This window comes from Callospermophilus lateralis, chromosome X (genome assembly GCF_048772815.1).
Source record: "Callospermophilus lateralis isolate mCalLat2 chromosome X, mCalLat2.hap1, whole genome shotgun sequence".
Taxonomy (NCBI): domain Eukaryota; kingdom Metazoa; phylum Chordata; class Mammalia; order Rodentia; family Sciuridae; genus Callospermophilus; species Callospermophilus lateralis.
The window spans coordinates 17,803,404-17,827,044 of NC_135325.1; the positions used below are offsets into that span (position 1 = coordinate 17,803,404).

The 23,641-nt window shown below is 41.6% G+C and overlaps 2 protein-coding genes across 2 annotated transcripts; both read left to right on the top strand.

Moving 5' to 3' along the window:
* The first annotated feature begins 4,640 nt into the window (after positions 1-4,640).
* LOC143639358 (melanoma-associated antigen B3-like) lies at positions 4,641-5,657 on the top strand. The gene has a single exon (XM_077107517.1). It carries the CDS (start codon positions 4,641-4,643, stop codon positions 5,655-5,657), a length of 1,017 nt encoding a protein of 338 aa, XP_076963632.1.
* Positions 5,658-22,241: 16,584 nt separating this feature from the next.
* On the top strand, positions 22,242-23,252 carry LOC143639359 (melanoma-associated antigen B4-like). Its single transcript, XM_077107518.1, has one exon. The coding sequence runs from the start codon at positions 22,242-22,244 to the stop codon at positions 23,250-23,252; it is 1,011 nt and encodes a 336-aa protein (XP_076963633.1).
* The last annotated feature ends 389 nt before the right edge of the window (positions 23,253-23,641 follow it).

The following is a 23,641-nucleotide window of genomic DNA, read 5'->3' on the forward strand; positions in this document are numbered from 1 at the left end:
ACAAGTTACCATCACATTGGGATAAGTATTTTCTTAGAAATTTGAAGGAATGCCACAAACAGTTGAGATCATGAGAGAGAAAAAAATATGCAAAAGCTATGGGGGGCTCAGTTCTTGATTTACCTTGCTTCTTTTATCATTTCTTTCTATAAACTGAAAGATATAGACCTGGATTTGTTTAACTAATTAAGAAATTAGGATAAACTAAATTGCAATATTTTAGACCTCTCATTCACTGGCTTAATATATTCTCCAAACATTCCCCAAACATAAGTCTCCATATTAGCATTGGAGATGGTAAGGGTAAAAAAATGACCAATTTCATACAACTTTAGTGGTTAATAGCCACTATTATATTAAAAGATGGTGAAATTCTCTCTCATATCTAAAGGACAACTCAAAAAATTGGAGGAGAAAAGAAGAAAGAACATTCCACATGAGAGCATTCAGTGTAAATGCTCTGAGGCAAGGGAGGTTGGAACTTTTGAGAAACTACAACTTCTTCAGTGAGAGGTAATTTAAGTGAGGCTGCATGTTATGCTGGCTAATGGTACATGAATGGTGAACAGGAGCCAGCCCTTTAGATGTTGTGTTTCAGAGACAGAAGACTGCATATGCAATGGATAATTGCTCTAAACTTTGGGGTTGTGCGTAAGCCAGATGGAAATTCCATTTAGGGCAAAGCTGGAAACTGTCTTTGCTCCTCTCCCAGCACATTCAAGTATAGTGTACAAACCAAGTATTCTATGCACATTATTACAAGGGACCTACTAAAAAATAAAGGAGATACATTCTAAATTGGTGAGAGGCACAGAATCCACTATGCTGGTATACTGCTCTAGGATAGGGAATCCAGAGCCTACTGGAAATTGAAATGTCATTCTATTAGGTTACCACATATGTATACTGGCAAATTCTAATGGGGTTCTAGATTTGGAGTGGTGGATAAATAAATGAAAATAGGAGTGTTTTATAGAAAAGAGTGTGTTAGGAAAGACATTGATCATTGACAAAATTCGAATTGCTTTGAAATGTATCCACACAGAGAGGATTCTTCCAAAAACACATTATATGTAATATTTACTAATGGTGATACACTGTACAAAATTTTCATTGCTAAGCAGTATTTGGTTTGATTACAATTTCTTTGTCTTGGAGTCTGGTAATTTGCTCAAGTTTACAGGGCCAGAAAGCAACAGAGCTGGGTCTAGGCTCCCAGTCCAGATTATTCTGTAGCTCCTACTGTTCATCCTACTCCTCTCTGCCTGTGGCAGACCTTGTGTCCTTTGTTTTCTTCCCAATACTCCCAAGTGTATCTATTCTCAGAGGGAATGTCCAGGGCACTGTGCAATATTTTTAACAATATTAATAAGAGTGAGCATTTCCTCACTTATTCTTAGGCCTGGCCTAAGTTAATTGAGAGGATTCTGTGCCCAAAGAATTGGTTAGCATACAAGGCCAGACCAATTAAAATATTACAATAAGTGAAGGTTATGAATAAAAAAGAGAAATAGATAATACACAGTGGCCATATGACCATCCACAAATGCAAAGTTAAATAATCTCAAATTCAGGGATCTCACAACCATCCTGGGCAGCTCCTTTCCATTAAGAAGGAAAATCAATTAAAACAGAAGTACTATAAGAAACACACACTGACTATTGAAAAGAAGGATACATCAGCATCATTGTTCTCTGACATCCCACCCCCTCCCTCTGGGTCCCCTGTCTTGCCTGGAAGGATGTCCATCTCACATCAGGCTTGGAACATAGACCTGTGATTTGCAATAGAAACACTGTTCTAGAGTTTGCAGGGATGTGACACTTCCCAAGAAGCTTTCAATCTAAGAGACATGAGAAAACTGAATGAATACTGAGGAGACCACCATCCCCAAAATGCAGGACTTCATTCAGAGATCTGCCCAAACCTGACCTATAATGCCTCAGGAAGAACAGTCACACTAGGCATCCTTCCTTTCACTCGTCATAGTGCTCAGCCAAGTGAGAGCACTTGCCTAAGAAGAGGGACCTGAGTTTAGTAAAGGCAAGACCCCTGTGTTTGATAGCTATCAAGATAAGGACTCTGAATGGGAAATATTTGGGGGACAAGAATGGTGGTGTCTCATCACTGTGCTGTCAACCCTCCCAGGATCCAAACATCACTAATCTAATGTACCCAACCCTAACTTCCACTGGGAGATGTCAGAAGGAAGGGAACTTAATCTGAACAGAGTTTATGTCAGGCAGGGTGGAGTCCCAGCACTGGTCAGGAGCAAAGTGAGGTTCTTGAGGAGAAAGAAAAGAACACTAACCCCACAAATGCCAGTCCTTGTACCTAACTGTCGAATACTCCAAGCAGAATGCTTGAGCTACACCCTGATTTCCTCCTGGAGTGCCTCAGGGAAGGGAATGCCTGCGCTCAGTTCTTCAAAATGAGGAATCTTGGCCCTAACTGGAGTCAGGGTGAAGAACACCAGTGTTAATCAGAGAACCACTCTCGAAATATGCGGGCCACCAACAACCCCAACAGTCTTTCCAGGACTGTGTAGCATATCTTGACTTCCACTTGATGGACTTAGGAGGATGAGGGCTATATTTGGAGGACTAGGGTCAGCAGAGGGAGGAATCCCAGAATAGGCAGAAGCCATTTCTAGTTTTAAGGCACCAGTCAAAATAGCCAGGTTGCTGTGTTCCTTTCTACCTAGAAGGTCTCAGAAAGCAGAGTACCAGGAGCTAATGGGTTAATGGACCTTGAGGGGAAGAAGTGTTAGGCAAATGCAGTCTAGGTGAGTGCTGATGAGAGGACCTATCCCCGAAATGGGGATGCTCGCAGAACCCCGCTCCTGTTGTCACGGCTGTGAAACCCAGGTAAGAGGAGCCATGTGGGGCCTACCCAGATTTCTGCTGTAGAGCCTGAGGGAGGTGAAAATTTGTTTGGAGGCTGTGTGTCTCAAGCCAGAGGGGGAAATCCCAGGATATGCTGGCGAGCAGTGTGAGGAGCTAAGGACCATAGATTACAAAACAATGTGGTTCCTTAGCAACTGCCCCTGCTGTTAGCCCTTGGAAATCCCAGGGAGCCGTTGGCCGGAAGTGGCTCATTCTCACTTCCGTTGCGAAGATGAGGGCCTCATTCTGAGAAGCGCTGTGTCCAGTAGGTGAAGCGTGAATTCCCCCAACTAGTCAGGCGTGAAGGTGAGGTCCCAGAATGTGGACTGAGGATGTCTGTCATTCCCCTCATGTTAATGGGGACTCCACTAACTCCTAGCTCTGTGTGGTGTCCCCTGGGAGGCCTGGTTAAAGCTCTCTTTTCTTTCTGAAAAGTGTCAGGGAGTAGATGGCCTGGATCTAAGAAGTAGCCTAGATTAACAAGTGGAAGAGACGTGGGTCCTAACTGCAATAAAGTAGAAGGCCCTGAGTCTAATGATGGAGTATCTCCCCAAACCAGGTGGCAACACAAAGCAATTTTACTGCGCTTGTTTCTGTGGGGCTCCAGGCACGGACATTCACACATGGAGAACCCTGACTTTTCTGTCTCGGGCGCTATTCTGAGGCTGGAGGGTATCGATTAGTGAAAGGAGGTGTCCCAACTCAGAGGAAGTCAAGGTCAGAGACTAGAGTGAGGACCAAGGGAAACAGCAACTCTAAAAATTTCCCCTTCTCTTATCTGTGGAATTCCCAGAAAACTTATCAGGGTATGTCATCCCCTTTTCACCTTGAAAGTCTCAAGAAGGTTAAAGTAGTTTTAAAGTAGTTTTATGCTCCAATAAAGTAGTTTTATGCTCCAATTGTGCCAAGAAAGGAGATCCAGAGCCTTATAGGAGTCAGAGTGAGAGGTCTAATTGAGGACTGGTGTTATCACTCCTCTCCCCAAAACAGGAGACAATGGAGAGGGCCCATAAATGAACCCCTACACTTGTAGTCTCAAGGATCCCAGGCAAGGATGTCAGGTGTATGTGAGCTTTCCTTTCTTTTTCATAGTAGTAGCTTGATGAGGGCCCTTGTCTGAGGGGAGGAGCATCAGATCAGCAGGGATTAGATACCCCGGTTCCTACCAAGAGCCACAATGAATACCATGAATAAGGACCAAGGAACTCAATGAGCCCATATCAGAGTAGGCCTCCATGGATTTCTTAGAACTGAGCACCCCCCAGCAAAAGTGGTGGGCTAAGGTACCCTTTCACTTCCTCTTAGTGGGTCCTAGGGAAAGGAAAACATTGGTTGGAGGTTACAAAAATTAGTGCTGCACATGAAAGTGGGGGCAGGCACTGTTAATAGTTAATATGATGATCCTGAATGTGAACTGAGAGGATTCCCTACCCCAGAGTAGAAGGGCATCCACAAGAATTAGACCTGCCACTGCCACTTTCACTCACAATATTTATCCAGCAGGGCTAGAGGACTGCAATTTAAGATACACTTTAGTTATTTCTATAGGATTCACAGAGGACAGACTGTTTTGAACAGAAGCTTTTGTGGGCTCCTAAATCAGTGCTTTCAAGGAAACCTGAACCTGCCTTCTTGCCAAGGAGGCATCTCCCTGCTGGAGTTGCTTATGCTTTCTCATTCTCCCTCTCTTCCAGGTGCTTTCATCACTGCTGTCCTGCCTATACTTGTGTCTGTTGTTTCTACGTGGTGTTATCATGCCTCGAAGACAAAAGAGTAAGCGCTGTACTCGGGAGGAACACCACCAGGTCCAAGGTGAGATCCAGGATCTCCAGATGAATGCTCAGGCCAGTGAAACCAAGGAGAAAATAGCTCCTCCTTCATCTTCTCATTTAGGAGTTATCACCCGCAAAAATTCTGCTTCTAGGTCACAAAGTGCTCCCAAGGTGCCTGAGGAGCCCTCTTCCAGCACTATACCTGTAAGCATTTCTCCCTCAAGATCACCTGAAGGAGCCAACTGCAAAATTAAAAAAAAGCAACAGTCTTCCCAGTCCCCACCTTCCAGCATGCAGCCTCACAAAGATTCTCTAACCAAAACAACCAGCATTTTGGTGCAGTTCATGATGCACATGTACAAAATGAAAAGGCCCATTTTGAAAGTGGATATGCTGAAGATTATTAATAAAAAGCATAAGAATCGCTTCCTTGAGATCCTCAAAAGAGCTTCTTTCAGCATAGAGGTGGTATTTGGTGTTGACTTAAAGGAAGTTGATTCTACGAAGAATGCCTATGTTCTTGTCAGCAAAATGAATCTCCCCAACAATGGGATAGTGAGCCGTGGAAGGGGATTTCCCAAGACTGGTCTTCTAATGAATCTCCTGGGTGTGATCTTCATGAAGGGAAACTGTGCCACTGAGGAGAATATCTGGGAATTTCTGAATAAGATGAGATTATATGCTGGGAAGAGACACTTCATTTTTGGGGAGCCCAAGAAACTCATCACCCAAGATTTAGTGAAGCTTCAATACCTGGAGTACCGGCAGGTACCTGATAGTGATCCTGCTCGCTATGAATTTCTATGGGGCCCAAGAGCCCATGCTGAAACAAGTAAGATGAAAGTTCTAGAGTTTTGGGCCAAGATCAATCATATAGAGCCCAGTGCCTTCCAGTCCTGGTATGATGAAGCTTTGAGAGATGAGGAAGAGAGAGCTCGAGCCATACTTACACTCAGTGATAGCACCACCACAGCCAGTGATTGTTCCAGGGCCATGTAAAGTTGAGACATATTCTTCAGTAACTAAAGAAGGAAATCATTGTCTCAAGTAGTAGAGGGCTAGATATGACTGGAGGGAACATGGGGTATAATATCTTAGTGCTCCTGTTCTATATGAGTAATTTGAAGATTTTACTTGTATTATTGTTTTCAAATGTTCTTTTCATTTAATGTTATAATCTAAATTTATGAATGATATTGATCACACTTTTTATCAGTCTTAAGAGTAAGAGTTTCATTACTTTGTAAAACAAACTAGTGATCTTATTTAGTGATCTGGTTCAAGAAAATATGGAATTGTAATAAACATTTCTTTTACAATATGAAGAAATTCAGCAGTAAAATATATGGAATGGGGAAATAAAGAGTTAAATGGTTAATATTTGGCTTCCTGAACATCTGTATTTTATAAAATTAAAAGATAAATAACTGTGTGCACCTGACTTATCCAAGAATATTGACTTAAATCATAATAAACTAGACCCTCATGTTCACAGTCTCATTTATTTCCTGAATATCAATTGAGAATTTCCTCTTACAAAGCTCAGTGCTATTATTACTGATAGGACTAATCAAAGGAAAACCTAATAACTGAGGCCAGGCGTGGTGGCACATGCCTGTAATCCCAGTGGCTCCGGAGGCTGAGGCAGGAGGATCATGAGTTCAAAGCCACTGTTGCTTAGTGCCTCAGCACAGTGAGGCACTAAGCAACTCAATGAGACCCTGTCTCTAAATAAAATTAAAAATATGGCAAGAGATGTGGCTTAGTGGTTGAGTGTCCCTGAGTCTAATACCCAATACTTCCCCCCACCCACCCAATCTCAATGGTAGAAGAACAAGTAACTGACTTTACAATATAAGGTCCATTGTCTTGCATGCACAAAGCACTGGGATCAATCCCCAGCACCACAAAAAAAAGCAATGTAAGGTCCAAAAGCAGCTGTCAGGTAAGAAAATTGATGATAACACATCTGAGACTAAAAGGATAAATGAAAACAAGGGATAAGAAGGGAGGGATTGAGTTCCAAATGAGTGCAGTCAAGTGTGTATTATCTCATAATGCAGTCTTAAGTCCTTCAGTGGGAGGTAATTTAAGTGGGGCTCCATGGTGGGCTGGCTGAGGCTCTGGGAGTGGGGAACACAGGCCAGGTTTGAAGGTGGTACATCTCAGAGTTGAGAGACTAAACCTCAAATGGAGAATTGATTTTAGAAGTTCCCTTGGTATCATAGGTAAACCAGAGAGAATCTCCACCTAGGACAGGGATAGAAAGTTTCCCTGCTTCTGTCCCAGCATAGTCAAACACAATGCACAAAGTGTTCAATGCACATCATCTCAAGTGAGCTTCTAGGACATAAGGGTGATACTCTCCAGGGAGGTGAGATGTCCAGAGGTCAATGTGCTGGCATTCTTTGCTCTAGGCTGGAGTATACAGAATCTGCTCCATTAAAAAGTACATGCAATTAGGGTACCTTGTGTGTTACTTGGCAAACTCTAGGCAAGATCTATTTCAGGTGGTTTTTAAATAAAATAGGAGTGGTTTAGATGAAATGGCAGCTGGGAGGGAGGGAAGGTTTGGTCCCTGAAATAACTTTTAGAAGCTTTATGTTGCATCACCTGAGGAAGTCTACCTCACACTGACAGTGAATGATTTATCATGTAAGGGGGAAGTATTATTTAGTTTTCCTTGCTAAGTAGCACATTATCTAACAGGGTTTTTGGTCCTAGAATGTGGCATACTCATATTATCAAAATAATAAACCCCAGTGTAGTATATTGTAACATGAAGAGAAAAATTAATCATAAAAAGAACTGGCACTTTTTAAATATTCTGGGCATTTCTCACACATTATATACATTCAATCATTCCCACAAGATTCCTACAGAATCTATGCCCAATCTACTGTATTGGAATACATACCAGAGCAATAAAAATACTAAAATGATGAAGAAGCATGAATTACAGAAAAAAGAGATAATATTTGTTGACAATGTGATCATCTACATATGCAAAGTCAGTTAACCTCAAAAGAAAATGGGTTCACATTCTATCATTCTGGACAGTCCCTTCCTTTTAGAAAGTTAAATCTTTTTTAACAGAAATTGTTAAGAGGCTAAATTTGGCTATTAAGAAAAGAAATAGATCCATGTGTTTTTTCTCTGAGAAAACATCTGTCCTGGGACTCCTATTTTTGTTGTTGTTGTTGTTTTACTTATATATGACAGTGGAATGCATTACAATTCTTATTACACATATAAAGCACAATTTTTCATATTTCTGGTTGTATACAAAGTATATTCACACCAACTCGTGTCTTCATACATGTACTTTGGATAATAATGACCATCACATTCCACCATCATTTATAACCCCATACCCCCTCCCTTCCCCTCCAACCCCTCTGCCCTATCTAGAATTCTTTATTCCTCCCATGCTCCCTTTCCCTATCTCACTGTGAATCAGCCTCCTTATATCAAAAAAAAAAAAAACATTTGGCATTTAGGTATTTGGGATTGGCTAACTTCACTTAGCATTATCTTCTCTAACTCCATCCATTTACCTGCAATATCATGATTTAATTCTTTTATTGCTGAGTAATATTTCATTGTGTATATATGCCACATTTTTTTATCCATTCATCCACTGAGGGGCATCTAGGTTGGTTCCACAGTTTAGCTATTATGAATTGTGCTGCTATAAACATTGATGTGTTACAGGTTCCCCATCTTATATTATTCTGGGAAAAGGACCCATTCCCTACAAGATTTGTCATAGAGACACTGAAAGAACTTTATTAATGTGCCATTTTCAAGAAAGTCTTTAGTCAAGGAACAGAAGCTAAGATACACACAAATATCCCCATTTAGGAGGACTAGGGGTAACAACGTGCCAGACAGAGTTGTCAGACTGAGGATCTCCTCCCCTATTCTTCAAGGTTCTTAATAACTTGTGAATCTTACCCTAAGGAGGATCACCTCAGGTCAGTAGAGGGGACAGTCTTAATACCTGACACATATCAAGTTGAGGTCTCTAAATGAAGAAAGAGGGAAACACCTACCCAGAGCGATATGGCCTATAAATTCCTGACCCTACTCTCAGCCTACAGAGCTCCCAAACAGCTGTGGCGGGATGTGACTGAATCTCATTTTCACTTTGGAGTTCTTAGGAAGATGAAGATCTTGGTCTGAGATGGGCTGACTCAAGTCCATTGAAAGATGTGCCAGGAATGAGGTAAATAACCTGAAAAATGTTGGATCTACCAAACCTTTATCAGTGGGGATCCCACAGAGTCCTGCCTATTTTCAGATGTGAGAGACTCAGGCATAAGTGTCAGTTACCCTCATTTTTTTTCTCAGGAGTATCAGAAAAATGAGGGTCTTGACCCAAAGAAGTCATCTCAGCTCAACAGAAAGAGGAAACTTGTGCTCTTCTATGAGTCCTATTGAGGATCCTGAGTTAGATTATTCAGTGTGACACTCCATCAGAAGACATCAATCTGTCCTACAGCCATTACTCCTAAGAGACCTTGGTTAGTTCCTCTTACTATGTCTTAGAGAAGGAGAAGCCTCTTAGGAAGAAAGGACCACTAGTCAATAAAGAGGGGAGCTAGGCATGGTGATGCATGCCTGTAATCCCAGCAGCTTGGGAGACAGAGGCAGGAGGATAGAAAGTTCAAAGCCAGCTTCAGCAATTTAGTGAAGCCCTCAGCAACTCAGTGAGACCCTGTCTCAAAGTTAAAAACACAAAAGGGGCTAGGGATGTTGCTTAGTTGTTAGGTACCCCTGGTTCAATCTCCAGTACCAAAAAGAAAAAAAGAAAAGAAAGAGGGGAGACCCAGATCCTGCTGAGTCAAATCAAGGAAAGTGAGTGAGAACCAAGGGAACAACCCAACCCTGAATAAAGGAGAAAACAGAGTCTGGCCCCTTGCACTGAACCCATAAATTCAAGGGCAAGGTATGAAGCTGAAGCTTCTCCATCACTGTTTTTTGTTTGTTTGTTTGATTATTTTGGGTTTTTTCTGTTGTTTTTCACATTTTTTATTGGTTCATTATAGTTGTACATATTAATGGGATTAGTGATTGCATATTCATGCATGCAGTATAACAATATAATGTGTCCAATACTGTTTTTTAAATTGACTTCATTTTAGTAGTTTTAAGTTCACCAAAAAAACTGAGCATAAAGTACAGAGTTTCCCTATATATTCTGTCCCCACATATGCACAGCCTTCCTCTTATCAATGTCCCACACAAGAATGGTACAATTGTTCCAATTGATGAATCTATATTTACATATCACTATAACCCAAAATTTATACTTTATATTAGGGTTTAATCTTTTTTGTTGCTTTTTCTCATTAGTTTGTTTTAGCTATTCATAATACTGGGGTTCATTTTGATATAATTCAATCTCCAATACTTCCCTTTTCCCTCCCCGTCTCCCTTCCCCTGTTCCCTTTTCTCTACTGATCTTTCTTCTTTTTATTTACGTTTTCAATTAATGCATTACTCATATACATAAGAATGAAATTCACTGGGGTATATTCTTATATAGGAAAGTTCAGTCACATTAATTCTACCACTGCACTCTTTTCCTGCCCTTCCTCCCCCCCGCCCTTCCATCCCTTTCCTCTACTCCACTGATCCCTCTTTTATTTTCATAGAATCCCCCCATTATTTTTCTTTATTTTTCCTATTTTGTTCTAGCTTCCATATATCAGAGAAGATAGTCAACCCTTGGCTTTCTGTGTCTGGCTTATTTCCCTTAGCATGATGTTCTCCAGTTCATCCATTTACCTGCAAATGCCATAATTTTATTCTTCTTTATGGCATTCTTCTTTATACATGTCCATTCATCTGTTGAAGAGCACCTAGATTAGTTTCATAGTTTGGCTATTGTGGATTGTGCTGCTATAAACAACGATGTGGCTAAATCTTGGAGTCCAATCTTAGTAAATATTCTGTGGGTCTTGACAAATGCATAATGACATCTATTCACCACTATAGAACCATACATAATTGTTTCACTGCCCTAAAAATCCTCTGTGTCCCATCTATTCATCTTTTACTTCCTTCTAACCTCCTACAGCCACTAATTTTTTATAGTCTCCACAGTTTTACCTTTTCCCAGAATGTCATATAGATTGTTCAGTCTATATACTTTTCAGAACTGCTTCTTTCATTTAGAAATATACAAGTTTCCTGCATATCTTTTCATGATTTAATAGTGCATTTCCTTTTAGTGCTGAATACTACTCCATTGTCTGTATTTACCACATACTATTTATTCATTCATATATTTGAGGACATTTTGGTTCCTACCCAGTTTGGGCATTTGTGAATAAAAGTATTATAACAGTGTGTAGTTTTGTGTGGAGTTAAGTTTTCAACTCATTTGGGTAAATACTTTGAAAAGTATACAAAATGAGCAATCTATATGAGATTCTGGGAAAAGGTAAAACTGTGGAGACGATAAAAAATTAGTGGCTGTCGGAGGCCAGAAGGAAGTGAAAGATGAATAGATGGGACACAGAGGATTTGTAGGGTAGTGAAACAATTCTGTATGGGTCTATAATAGTGAATACATGACATTATGAATTTGTCAAAATCCACAGGGGTCCCACTGTCCAGATTAGGACAATGAGGAGCCCAGGACAAAAAAGAATCTAATAAACTATCAGCATTCGAGGTTTCTTGGCACTGCTGGTTGACATCCCTACACTTCCCTAATCTAGGTATCAGGGAACTTCCAAGTATCAAGTTTAGATCAGCAATAGGAAGAGGCCCAGGCCCTGCCAAGAGTTAAAATGACAATCCTGAAGGCAAGCATGAAGGAACCCCTCTACTCCAGAACGCAGGGGTCCCACTGTCAGCCCTGCTATCACCCAAATAAGTAATAGGCAGGGCTGGCAGTTTGCACTATAACTTCTTCCACTGGGTTTCCATGGACCATGTCAAACAATAAGAGTCCAGTGGGTTCCAAGAGCAGTGCATTTAGGAAAATTTGCAAAGGCATCTTCCTAAAAGCCAAAGGATCTCATTCCTCTTCCAGTTACATCTATTAAATGCTATCCTGCCCAAACTCTTGCCTACTGTCCCTGACCTGTCATCATGCCTTAAGGTTAGAAAAGTAAGCTCTATGCTTGTGAGAAATGCTGTCAGGCCTCAGATAAGACCCAGAATCTCAAAGGTGCTCAAGATTCTGCAGCAGAAAGAGAGTCTCCCTTATATTACACTCTAGTTTGGGGGATTATTCTACAGCGCCTGTTGTTGGCATTCTTGAAGAGCCTCAAAAAGTCCTGCCCATGACGCCTATTGCTGCAAGTCTTTCATGCACAGGATCTGATGAAGGTGCCAAGAGCCAAGGTGAGGAAACTGCAAGTTTCTATAAGATCCATCCACTGAGACCCCGTGCAAAGATCATCTAACTAGGAAAGCAAGAATATAGATGCAATGTCTTTTGTATAAGTTTAAAGTGAAAAAGCCCAATACAAAGATGCCATGTTGAAGATTGCTGATGAAAAGTAGAAGAAATATTGTATTGGTCTGTTTTATGTTGCTGTATCAAATCGCCTGAACCTGGGTATCTTATAATAAAAAAAGGTTCATTTATTTCATGATTTTGGTGGCTGGAGGACTCAAACAGCCTATTGTCAGCATCCTGGTAAGGATCTCCAGATGTGTCACAATATGGCAGAGAAATGGAAGGGGAACCAGACACATATAAATGGGGCCAAAATCATCAAGAACATCAGATGTCTTTATTTATTCAGTTAGTTAAGCAGTTGTAGATGGACATAATGCCTTTATTTTATTTATTTACTTATATGTGTGCTGAGAATCGAACCCAGGGCCTCGCACGTGCTAGGCAAGCACTCCACCACTGAGCTACAACCCAGCCCAGATGTCTTATTTTAAAATAACCTTATCTTGCAAGAGGTAGTTCACTTCATGAGACTAGCATAATCCCTTTTGAGGGAAATGCTCCCATGATCTAATTACCTTGAACTAGATCCCATTTCTTAAAGTTTTCATCAGCTTAGCAATGCCACACTGGTACAAAAATCCTACCACATGAACCTTTCATGTATACACCAAAACCATATCCAAATCATAGCTAGCACTTCCATGAGATCCCAAGGAGAGGCTTCTAGCACTTAGAGTTGGGCTTTGGCCTTGAGATGAAGAAAGTCAAGCCTTTGACTCCCATACCCTTGTCAGCAAGTTAGTCCTCACCAACAATAAGAATCTGAGTGGTGACTGGGACTTTCCTAAAAATCAGACTTCTGATACCTCTCCTGTGTGATTTTCTTAAATGACATCTGCACCTCTGAGAATGAGATCTGGGAATTCCTGAATGTTTTGTGGGGGTCTAGGATGGGAAAGTCTAAAGTCTTTGGGGATTCCTGAAAACTCATAACTCAAGATCTGGTACAGGAAAAGTAACTAGAGTGCCAGCAGGTGCCTTACAGTAATCCTACAAACTGTAAATTCCTATGGGATCCCTGAAACCATGCTAAAATTAGCAAGATGAAAGTCCTAGAGTTTTTAACCAAGGTCAATGATGCCATACCCAGTGCCTTCCCATCCCATTATGAAGAGGCTTTGAGAGATGAAGAGAGAGTCCAAGTTAGAGTTGCAGCCAGGCCTGGCCCTATTGCTGAGGCCACAGTGTGTTTCAGGACCACATGCAGCTGTAACTGTTCCCTTTTGTAAGGTCTGAAGCAGAAAAAAAAAACTGTTACTTTCTTTGTCATTGCTATGCATAAAGAGCTTATTGATGTTTCTCTTTTTTGTATATTTTAAGTGTGGTTTCTTTAAATAGAATGCTTATTTAGATTCAGAATATGTTTATAAATTACATGGATCACAATTTTATTGCTGTTTATCAGGATTAGTAGTAAGAAGTTTTAAACTACAAATTGAATATCCTTAATTCATTCATTTTATAGAGCAACATAACAAGAATGCTACAGTAAATAGGATTACAAGACAAGGAGAGAAGAAAAGTAAAAGTCCATTCTTGGCTTGTCTTAAACTATTAATTTTCTCATAAAGTCAAACGTTACATACCTGGATTTACTTAGGATATTCAAAAATGTGAGAAGTTTTGGCCAAGGTCAATGTTCCTGTCTCCAGTACATTTCCATCTCATTATGAAGAGACTTTTGAGAGATGAGGCAGAGAGAACCAGAGCCAGAGCTACAGCCAAGCATAACACTACCACCAGGGCTAGGGAACATGCCACTGTTATGTCCAGCTACTCTTCCCAGTTCTAATAAGGTCTAAGACAGATTCATTACTTTTAGGTAAAGAAAACAAATTTCTAATCATTGAAAGTGCTTTAGTTAGCTTTTTCACTGTGGTAACCAAAAGACCCAACAAGAATGATTAAGGAGATAAAGTTTATTTGGGAACTCACAGTTTCAGAGGTCTCAGACCATAGACAGCTGACTCCATTCCTCAAGGCTTGAGGTGAGGCACAACATCATGGCAGAAGAGTGTGGCAGAGGGAAGTGACTCACATGATGATCAGAAAGCAGAAAGAGAGACTCCACTCACCAAATACAAAATATATGCCCCAAATGCACACCCCTCAATGCCCATCTCCTCCAGCCATACCCCACCTGCCTTCAGTTACCACTCAGTTAATCCCTATCAGGTGTTACTGATTGGGTTAAAACTCTCATAACTCATTCATTTCACCTCTAAGCCTTCTTGCATTGTCTCACACATGAGCTTTTGGGGACACTTCACATCCAAACCTTACAGGAGGGCCAACATGGAGCTGGTAGGAACACAGTATATATTTGTATTCCTGATAATATAGGAAAATTGGAGATTTACTTTTTCTCTTTCCTTGTTTTAAGTGTTGTTTATTTTAATTGAAAGTTTATTGAGCTTCAGAATCAAAATGAATCACACATTTATTAGAGTATATCAGGTTGAAGAGGGAGAATTTTGGTATCACATAATACACATTGAAAATCCTTTAATTTTTGTGATCCATAACCAGACAACATGACATCAGAATATAAATATTATGATAAAGTAAATTATCCCTCAATAGAGTTGGTGGATCATGAGGTACAGAATAAAAAGTAAAGGGTGTTAAGTTTTGATTCTTTGTATTCCTTTTAGTCTTTCTTTGTAAAACTGAAGTACATATACCTGGGTCTTGTTAGCTTTTTCAGGAATAAAGGAGAAATAAAATCATGAAAAATTTGATTTCTTGTACATATGCACTTTAATTCCCTAGATATCAATGGAGTAGCTGTTCTTTGGAAGTCTGGAGAAGCTGAGGAAGACAGACACGACTCCTGCCTATCGAATTTTAGAGACTTAAGAGTAGCTATTTCCAGGCATAGTGATGCAAACCTGTAATTCCAGCAACTCAGGAGGCTAGGGAAGGAGGATTGCAAGTTAGAGGCCAGCCTCACCAATCAGCAAGACCCTATCTCAAAGTAAAAAAAAAAAAAAAAGTTTAAAAAGGTCTGGGGATGTAGTTTAATGGTATAGCAGCCCTAGTTTCAATCCCCAGCACCAAAACACAATTAGCTATTATATAATGAAAGTTGTCAAATATTCCCTAAGATCTAAAGACAAGTAAAAAGAGAGGGATAAGAAAAGGAGGTGTTCAATATTAGAGCTCTGGTTTAAAGTTTCTGAGGCAAGGTATTTGAGATTTTCAGAAATTTAACATCTATCAGTAAGAAGTGAATTTGAGTTGGCTGCACGGTAGGTAGATGAGACTGTAGGACTCTGAGCAGGAGCCAAACATTCTTTTTTTTTTTTTTTAGTTTTATTGATTTTATTTTTTAAATACATGACAGTGGAATGCATTACAGTTCTTATTACACAAATAGAGTACAATTTTTTCATATCTTTGTATATAGAATATGTTCACACAAATTCATGCCTTTTATACATGTACTTTGTTTTTTATTAAAATTCTTACTACACATATATATCACAATTTTTCATATATGTTTTTATGTAAAGTATGTTGACACCCAATTCAAGTCTTCATATATGTACTTTGGATAATGATGTCCATCACATCCTACCATCCTTGCTAACCCCCTGCCCCTTTTCTCTCCCTCTCTCCCCTCTGCCCTATCTAGAATTCATCTAATCCTCCCATGTTCCCCCTCCCTACCCCCACTATAAGTCAACCTCATATCAGAGAAAACATTTGGCATTTGTTTTTTTGGGATTGGCTAACTTCACTTAGCATTATCTTCTCCAATGTCATTCATTTACCTGCAAATGCCATGATTTTATTCTCTTTTAATGCTGAGTAAATTCCATTGTGTATATATGCCACAATTTTTTAATCCATTCATCCACTGAAGGGCATCTAGGTTGAAGAGCCAGACATTCTAATGGTGGGTATGAGTTGAAGTACTGGGCCTGGAATAGAAAACTTCCCTTAATAGTTACTTTGGAAATGTGAATAAACCAAAGCAAATTCCACCTGAGCTGGAGATGGAAAGTGTCTGGTGTTCTTGTCCTAGTAAAGATGAACAGTGCACAAAATGGGTATTTTATGCCGATAGTCCTCAGGGATTTTCTGAAAAACAAGATGATAATCTTGGAAACTCAAGCTACTGGTCTGGTACTCTTTGTCATGAACTGGGGAGTCCATTTTTTTAAAGGGTGTTTAAATGTGTGTGTGAGTGTGTGTGTGTGTGTGTGTGTGTGTGTGTGTGTACATACTTTGGTAAACTCTAAGGCAGATCTAGATTTTGGGTGGTGAAGAAATTAATAAAAATAGGAATGGTTTGGATGAAAAGCCAGAGTTGGTCTTTAAACCAAATTCTAGAGGATTTGAGTTGCATTCAGCTGGGAAAGATACTCCCATACTAAAAGTATGCTTAAATGGGGGAAATTTTACATGGAGTTTTTTTGCAGCATTTTGGGCTGATTTCTTGTCCCATGACAACAGAGAGTGTTGCATATTCTCTGTTATCCTCTGAATTTAAAAACAAAATTCATCAGGATGGATGGTATCCTCTGTGGTTGAAATAATTGTAGTAATAACAGGTATTGGTTGAAATCTCAGTGCACTCAGGGCATTGTTCCAGGTGCTTTGCACACATCAACCACACTCTATCAGTCCTATGAGATAGATATTAAAAACTGAATTCACAGATGCAGAGCCCGAGGCTTAGAGAGTTTGGTAATATGCCCAAGTTCACATAGCTGGTAAGTGACAGAGCTGGGACTAGACCCCTGGTCTGAATTACTCTAGAACTCACACTGTTTCACCTCTCCTACACTGAAGCTGATCAAAGACTAATTAATTCACTTTCTTCTACTATCCTAAAATGTATCCTCGGTGATAAAAAGGAGGAGTTTACCCAAAACACTGGACTGAAATTCACAACCTAAGAATTAAAATAATTGAGAGGTGGTGAATAAAGGACAGAAAAAGGTAATATTTGGGGACAATATGATCATCTACATATATAAAATCAGATAGACTCAAAGGGTCCAGGGATCAGAAAATCATTTGACTCTATCATTTTATGTAAAAAAATAAATCATTTAGAACTACCCCATCTCTGGTTGGCAAAGAGAAGGAATAAATCTCTCCCTCTCTCTCTCTCTCTCTCTCTCTCTGTGTGTGTGTGTGTGTGTGTGTGTGTGTGTGTGTGTGTTTTCTCTGACAGAGAAATATCTATCCTGGGATCCCAACCTTGTTTTTGAATTGGGACATAAAATGAGAAAATTTATTTAGAAGACAAAAATATATACAGATACAAGCAAAAGCTTAGCTGATGAAGATGAAAGTTAATTGGGAACAAAAAGATTTCTCAATTTGGTCACTGGGCTCCCTCTCTTGTGTTGCAGTTTATTAACATCACATCTCTCCGGGAACAAGGACCTCTATTCTGTAAGGTTTGCAGGCAGGAAACTGGTCAAGTTTTAGCACTGATGTAGAATTCCCATGGAAGCCTTTAATCAAGAGAGGATAGTCAGTATAAGGATTCCCATGAATGAAGACTGCTGATGGAACCACTCCAAAATATAGAATTCATCCAGAGCCTTACAAAGAGTGACTTCAGTTCAGTACTGGACTTTAATAGATGTAAATGCAGGATCCTGAATGAGGAATGACAGAAGGACATAACTAGAACTGTGGGATCCCACAGTGTCATGTTCCTGATGTCTATTCTTGCAGGTCCCCAAATGACTGTGGTCATATGAGGATTCCTCTGACTTCCAACTAGGACTTAACAGGGAGACAGTATGTGGATGTGAGAATAGCAGGTTCAAACAGTGAATAGAGTTACAAGACTGGTCACTCATCCAGGTGAGCATTCAAATGTGAACTAAGGATGGCGGCACCACCTTGGGGGGGGAGGGGTCTTGGGCAAAACCAAAATCAAAATGAGGACCCTGAGGGCTGATGAGAGGACCTGTCCCCCAAATAGCAAGGCTCACAGAGCCCCACCCCTGCTATCAGTCCTATGAGGCTCGGGCAGGAGGAACCATATGATGCCTGCTCAGATTTCCTCTGTGGGAACTGGGGAAGGTGTAAGTTTTGTTTGGAGACCATGCGACACAAGGAAGTAGAGGGAGGAATCTGAGGATAGCCTAGATACCAATGCAAGAACCTAGGGATCCTTGACTCCCAAACAGGGTGGTCCCTTAGTGACTGATCCCTGCTGTCAATCCTCCGAGATCCCAGGCAGCCGTTGGCCGGATGTGATTCATCCTCACTTCCGCTGTGAAGGGAAGGACCTCCTTCTGAAAGGTGTGGCGTCCACTTTACTGAGCGTGAATTCTCCGGACTGAGGTGAGGACCCTGAATTTGACTGAAGAGCCCCCTCCCCCCGCCCCACGTGCAATCCATAATAAAGTAGGACCCACAAAGTCACGGCCATGGGTCAGCCCTCTTAGATCTTGGGTCAGAGCTGTTAAGACTGAGGGTCGCGTCCTTTCTACCACATTCTTTTTACCCAAAGTGGAGTGGAGGGATTCCATTTAAAGAGGAAAAGTCCCATTAGCCTAGGGAGAGGGCTTGGCTCTAAAACAAGTAAAAGCAAGACCCTACATGCCAGTGAGTGGACCTTTCACCAAAATAGGTGGTCACACAGAACATCATCCCTACTGTCAGTTGTAGGAGCCCCCAGGCAAGGTCGTCACTTGTGGAGCACCCTGACTTCTCTAGTGACTCTGGGATTTGTGTGCTTTGGTTTGAGGCTGTGGACTGAGCTCAGTAGAGGGAGCAATCCTGATCCTACCAGAAGTCAAAGTCCTGTGTGGAACTGAGGGAGCCAGACTCCACAACAGTGGGGTCTAAGAGTTCCATCATTGCTCTCAGCACACGCAGGCCTTGGAAGAATGTGGTTCATTCTTACTGTCAACTCAGGTCCAAGAAATAGGAGGATCTTTGTCTGATGGCAGTGGCCTCTGGACAGCAGAGGGTAGTTCCTGAAAGGGGTTGGAGTAAAGGTGATCAACCTGGGTGAAAAAAATAGACACTACTGTAATCCAAGTGACTCAGAAGGCTGAGGCAGGAGGATGGCAAGTTCAAAGCCGGCCTCCACAACATAGCAAGACCCTGTCTCAAAATTTAAAAAATAAGGGGCAGGGCTGTGGCTCAGCAGTAGCACACTTGCCTGGCATGTGTGAGGCACTGGGTTTGATTCTCAGAACTGCATATATATATATATATATATATATATATATATATATATATATATAAATAATAAAGGTCTATAAACAACTAAAAATTTTTTAAAATGAAGAAGACTGGGGACGTGACTCCAGGGTAAATCACCTTTGGGTTCAATCCCAGTAAGGAGGGGGAGGGTGGATGGGGTTGCTGCACCTTTTGTAACCTCTGGGAGTCCCAGTCCACAACTATCAGACTCAGGTCCCTTGTCACTCTGCCCTGAAGGGTCTTAAGGATATGACGGCCTTGGTTTAGGTTTGGCTGCCCCAGTTCAGCAGAAAGAGAGGAATCCTTTGCCATGAAAGGTGTCAAAGTACAAATTCTATATGAAGAATTAGACTCCAGAACAGAGAAAAACATATAAAGTCTTGCCTCTGCCTTCAGCCCTGAGAAACCAGGATTATAGCACTAAGGATGAGGTTTCCTATCATTTTAATTAGGGGTACTCTCAAGGACACAAATCCTTTGGTTTAATTGAAGAGCTCCTATTCAGCATAGTGGGGAGACCTGGCCTGGTTCCTAATATGAATTGAGGTGGTAATAGTATGAAGGAGACTCCTCCCAGAAATTGATCCACATAGACTCCAATGACTACTATGAGACCTGGAAGATCTGGGCATGGTGACATGGTAAGCCTGATTCACTTCTTCCTAGAGCATCTCAGGGAAGTAAGGAACATTGTAAAAGGAAGCCTCTGGTTAGCAAGTGGAAGATTCCAAGTTAGTACCAGGAGTCAAGGAGAAGACCCTGAGAACAGAGAAAACCACCCATCCCATAAGAGTGAGGGCAACATAGTAACCCTTCCTGTTTGTCAGACTTGGGGGCCAACAGGTAGCCATGGCCAGATGAGAAACTTTCACTTCTTCCTAGGGGTCTCAGAGTGTTGGGGGCATTAGCATAAGTAGATAGGCATTAAGTCAAGATAGGGAGAACATTGAGGAAGCACTAAATCAGAAAATGAGCGTCCACAAATTCCCACCTCAGCCCTGAGAAACCCTAGGCAGAGGTAGCCAGATGTGTGCCACAGTCTGGCTGCCAGCAAAATAACGGGGGGGGGGGGGGGGGGGGGCAGTGACAAGGAACTTGTGAAGGTGATACAGTGTGAGCGGGAGCCGCTTTATTGTGGGACAGAGAAGTATATATACATAACTGAATACACAGCTTAACTTAATTAACATAAACTAGATATGCAGTCAACCAATAAGGAATCCTCATCATATTAATAATTACACACAGCTTAACTTAATTGACATAAACTAGACACAGCAGTCAGTCATTAAGGAATCTCTATGATCTTAATGGCTCGCTGGCATTACTTCTCAAACCACTCCTCTTGGCAAAGTGCCAGGCGCCATCTTGACTTGTTTACGAACCCTAACAGATGTGTCATACCCTCATATTCAGACCTGGAGATACAGCAAGATGACAGCCTTGGTATAATGTTGGAAGACTTAGGGAGGCTAATGGTGGAGTTATACCCTATCTGAGTGAGGATTAAAGAGACCTATGATCCCCAAACAGTGGGATACCTAGGGAACAAAGTTGGCTGGATGTGGCTCACACTCTCATCTTCAGGTGTGAGGAAGATGAGAATCTTATTCTGAGCAGAGGGACTTGGGTTAGCAGGAAGAAGATTTTCAGGTTGTGCCAAGACTCATACAAAGGACCATTAGGACTTCAGGAAACTCCATATCAATAGGGGTCCCACAGATTCCCTCTCTTTGTCAGGCCTGAGAGGCCCCAGGCATAGATGTCAGGCAGAAGTGCCCATTGGTTTCTCTTCAGGAGTAACAGAGAAATGAGGGTCTTAGTTGGACAAATCAGCAAAGGAAGGAATTTTAGAATTCCCAGTCAATTGGAGACCTTGAGTGAGGACCATGAATAAAACCACATATTGTGGGGTGTCAACCTTCCAGCCGCAGTTTTTAGCTTGTGGAGAATATGAGCAGTGGAACCAGTTGCAGCCACTCCCACATCCTCAATTAAGTGTGATGGACGGATAGGTGTGAACCTTACTCTAATGATGTCCTCGGGTCCAGAAAGCCCCAATTGGAGCCCCAATTGGAGCCCCAATCCCTTCCCAGGATTCAAAGTATGATCCATGGATGAGGACTGAAGGTACCACTCCCTCAACCCCAATTACAAAGAACAATAGAGTCTGGCTCTGTCCTGGTACTCATCCCTTGAATGCCTAGAGCAGGATTGTCAGCTGAGAGTCCTCCTCATTTCTTTATACCAGGTCTAAAGGAAGCAGGAGGCTGAGTCTGAAAGTGCAGCTCTAGTCAGTAGAAAGGAAGGTTTCAGACTCTAGGTGTAGACAAAATGAGGACCCTAAGTGAATATTGAGGGCAAATGAGCACAGGAGAGAAAGAGGGTGGGGAGGGGGGAGAGGGAGAGAGAGATACCCCTATACAGAATTGTCAGCACTGCCTGTTTGAAGGAGTAGTGGGAGGAAACCCGCCATACACATTTTGTATTCTTGAATACAAGGGAGCTTCTCAGCTTCAGAGCAGCACAGGAAAGAAGTGTCATACCCTGACCAAGAGCAGATATATCAATCTTGTGTGTGTAGACTTAGAGGACCTTTGAACACACAAAAGAACACATTGCTAACCCTTGCTGTCACTAAGTCAGCCCTAGGGAAGCCTGGCAAGCTTCAGACTAAAACACATTATAATTTCCTCCACTTGTTTTCCAGGGGTCAGGTGGTCCAAGAAGAGGAGCCCGGTGGGTTTCCAGAGCAGTGTTCTCATGGAAACCTGCAAAGAGTGCTTTGAAAAAAAACAGAATGATGTGTCCTGCTAAAAGTGCTCACTGGATCTCATTCTCCCTCCTTCAGGTCCCAAGAACACCTGCTGTCCAGCCCATATTCCTGCCTGCTGTCCCTGACCACAGCCATCATGCCCCGGGGACAAAAGAGTAAGCTTCGCGCTCGTGAGAAGCGCCGCCAAGCCAAAGATGAGACCCAGGGTCTCAAGAATGCTCAGGCCGCTGAGGAAAAAGGGGCCTCCTCCTGCTCCTCTTCTGTTTCTGAAGATGCTGTCCCCAGCACCTCTACTGCTGCCTTTTCCCAGAAGCCTACCACCACTGCTGCTGCAGGTGTTTCACACAAGAAGTCTGGTAAAGGTGCCAAGAGCCGAGGGGAGGGAAGTGCCAGTACCTCTAAGATCCCACCCTCCACTGAGAGCGCCCAGAGAGATCTTATCACCAAGAAGGCAGGGATTCTGATGCAGTACCTGCTGTACAAATATAAAATGAAAGAGCCCATTATGAAGAGAGAGATGCTGAAGATTGTCAACAAAAGGTTCAAGGAGCAGTTTCCAGAGATCCTCAAGAAAGCCTCTGAGCGTGTCGATCTGGTCTTTGGCCTTGAGCTGAAGGAAGTCAAGTCTGGTAGTAACTCCTATACCCTTGTCAGCAAGCTAGATGTCACCAACAATGGAAGTCTGACTAGCTTGGGCTTTCCCAAGAATGGGCTTCTGATGCCTCTCCTGGGTGTGATCTTCTTAAATGGCAACTCTGCCTCTGAGGAGGAGATCTGGGAATTCCTGAATATTTTGGGGATCTATGAAGGGAAGAAGCACATAATCTTTGGGGAGCCCCGAAAGCTTATCACCCAAGATCTGGTGCAGGAGCAGTACCTGGAGTACCAGCAGGTGCCTGGTAGTGATCCTCCACACTATCAATTCCTATGGGGCCCTCGATCTCTTGCTGAAACTAGCAAGATGAAAGTCCTAGAGTTTTTGGCCAAGGTCAATGATACTGTCCCCAGTGCCTTCCCATCCCATTATGAAGAGGCTTTGAGAGATGAGGAAGAGAGATCCCAACCCAGAGCTGCAACCTGGCGTGGTGCTGCTGCCAACGTCCATACATGTTCTAGGGTCACACCTGGCAGCTCCTCCTGCCCTTAGTGAGATCAGAGGCAGATTCTACATTTTGTGCAGAGAGCTTCCCACCATATAATACCAGGAGGCTGGAATGGTCCTAGAGAGATCATAATGTCTTTATTCATTATACATTAATATCTTTCAAGTATTTTTCTTTTAATAGAATATTTATTTAAGTTTAGATTCATTGGTTATAAATGATATAGATCATATATTTATTGCTGTTGTAAGTTTTAAGTGCAAGAATTTTGGTATTTTCAAATACATTTTTAAAACCCTTAAATCTTTTTTGGGGTTAGTGAACAAAAAAAAAACAAAACACCTTCAGAATGGCAAATTTCCTGGAAATGTGTGAAAAACTCATGAAATGTAATTGGGGTCTTAAAACAGATGAAAACAAAGCAAAACCTAGT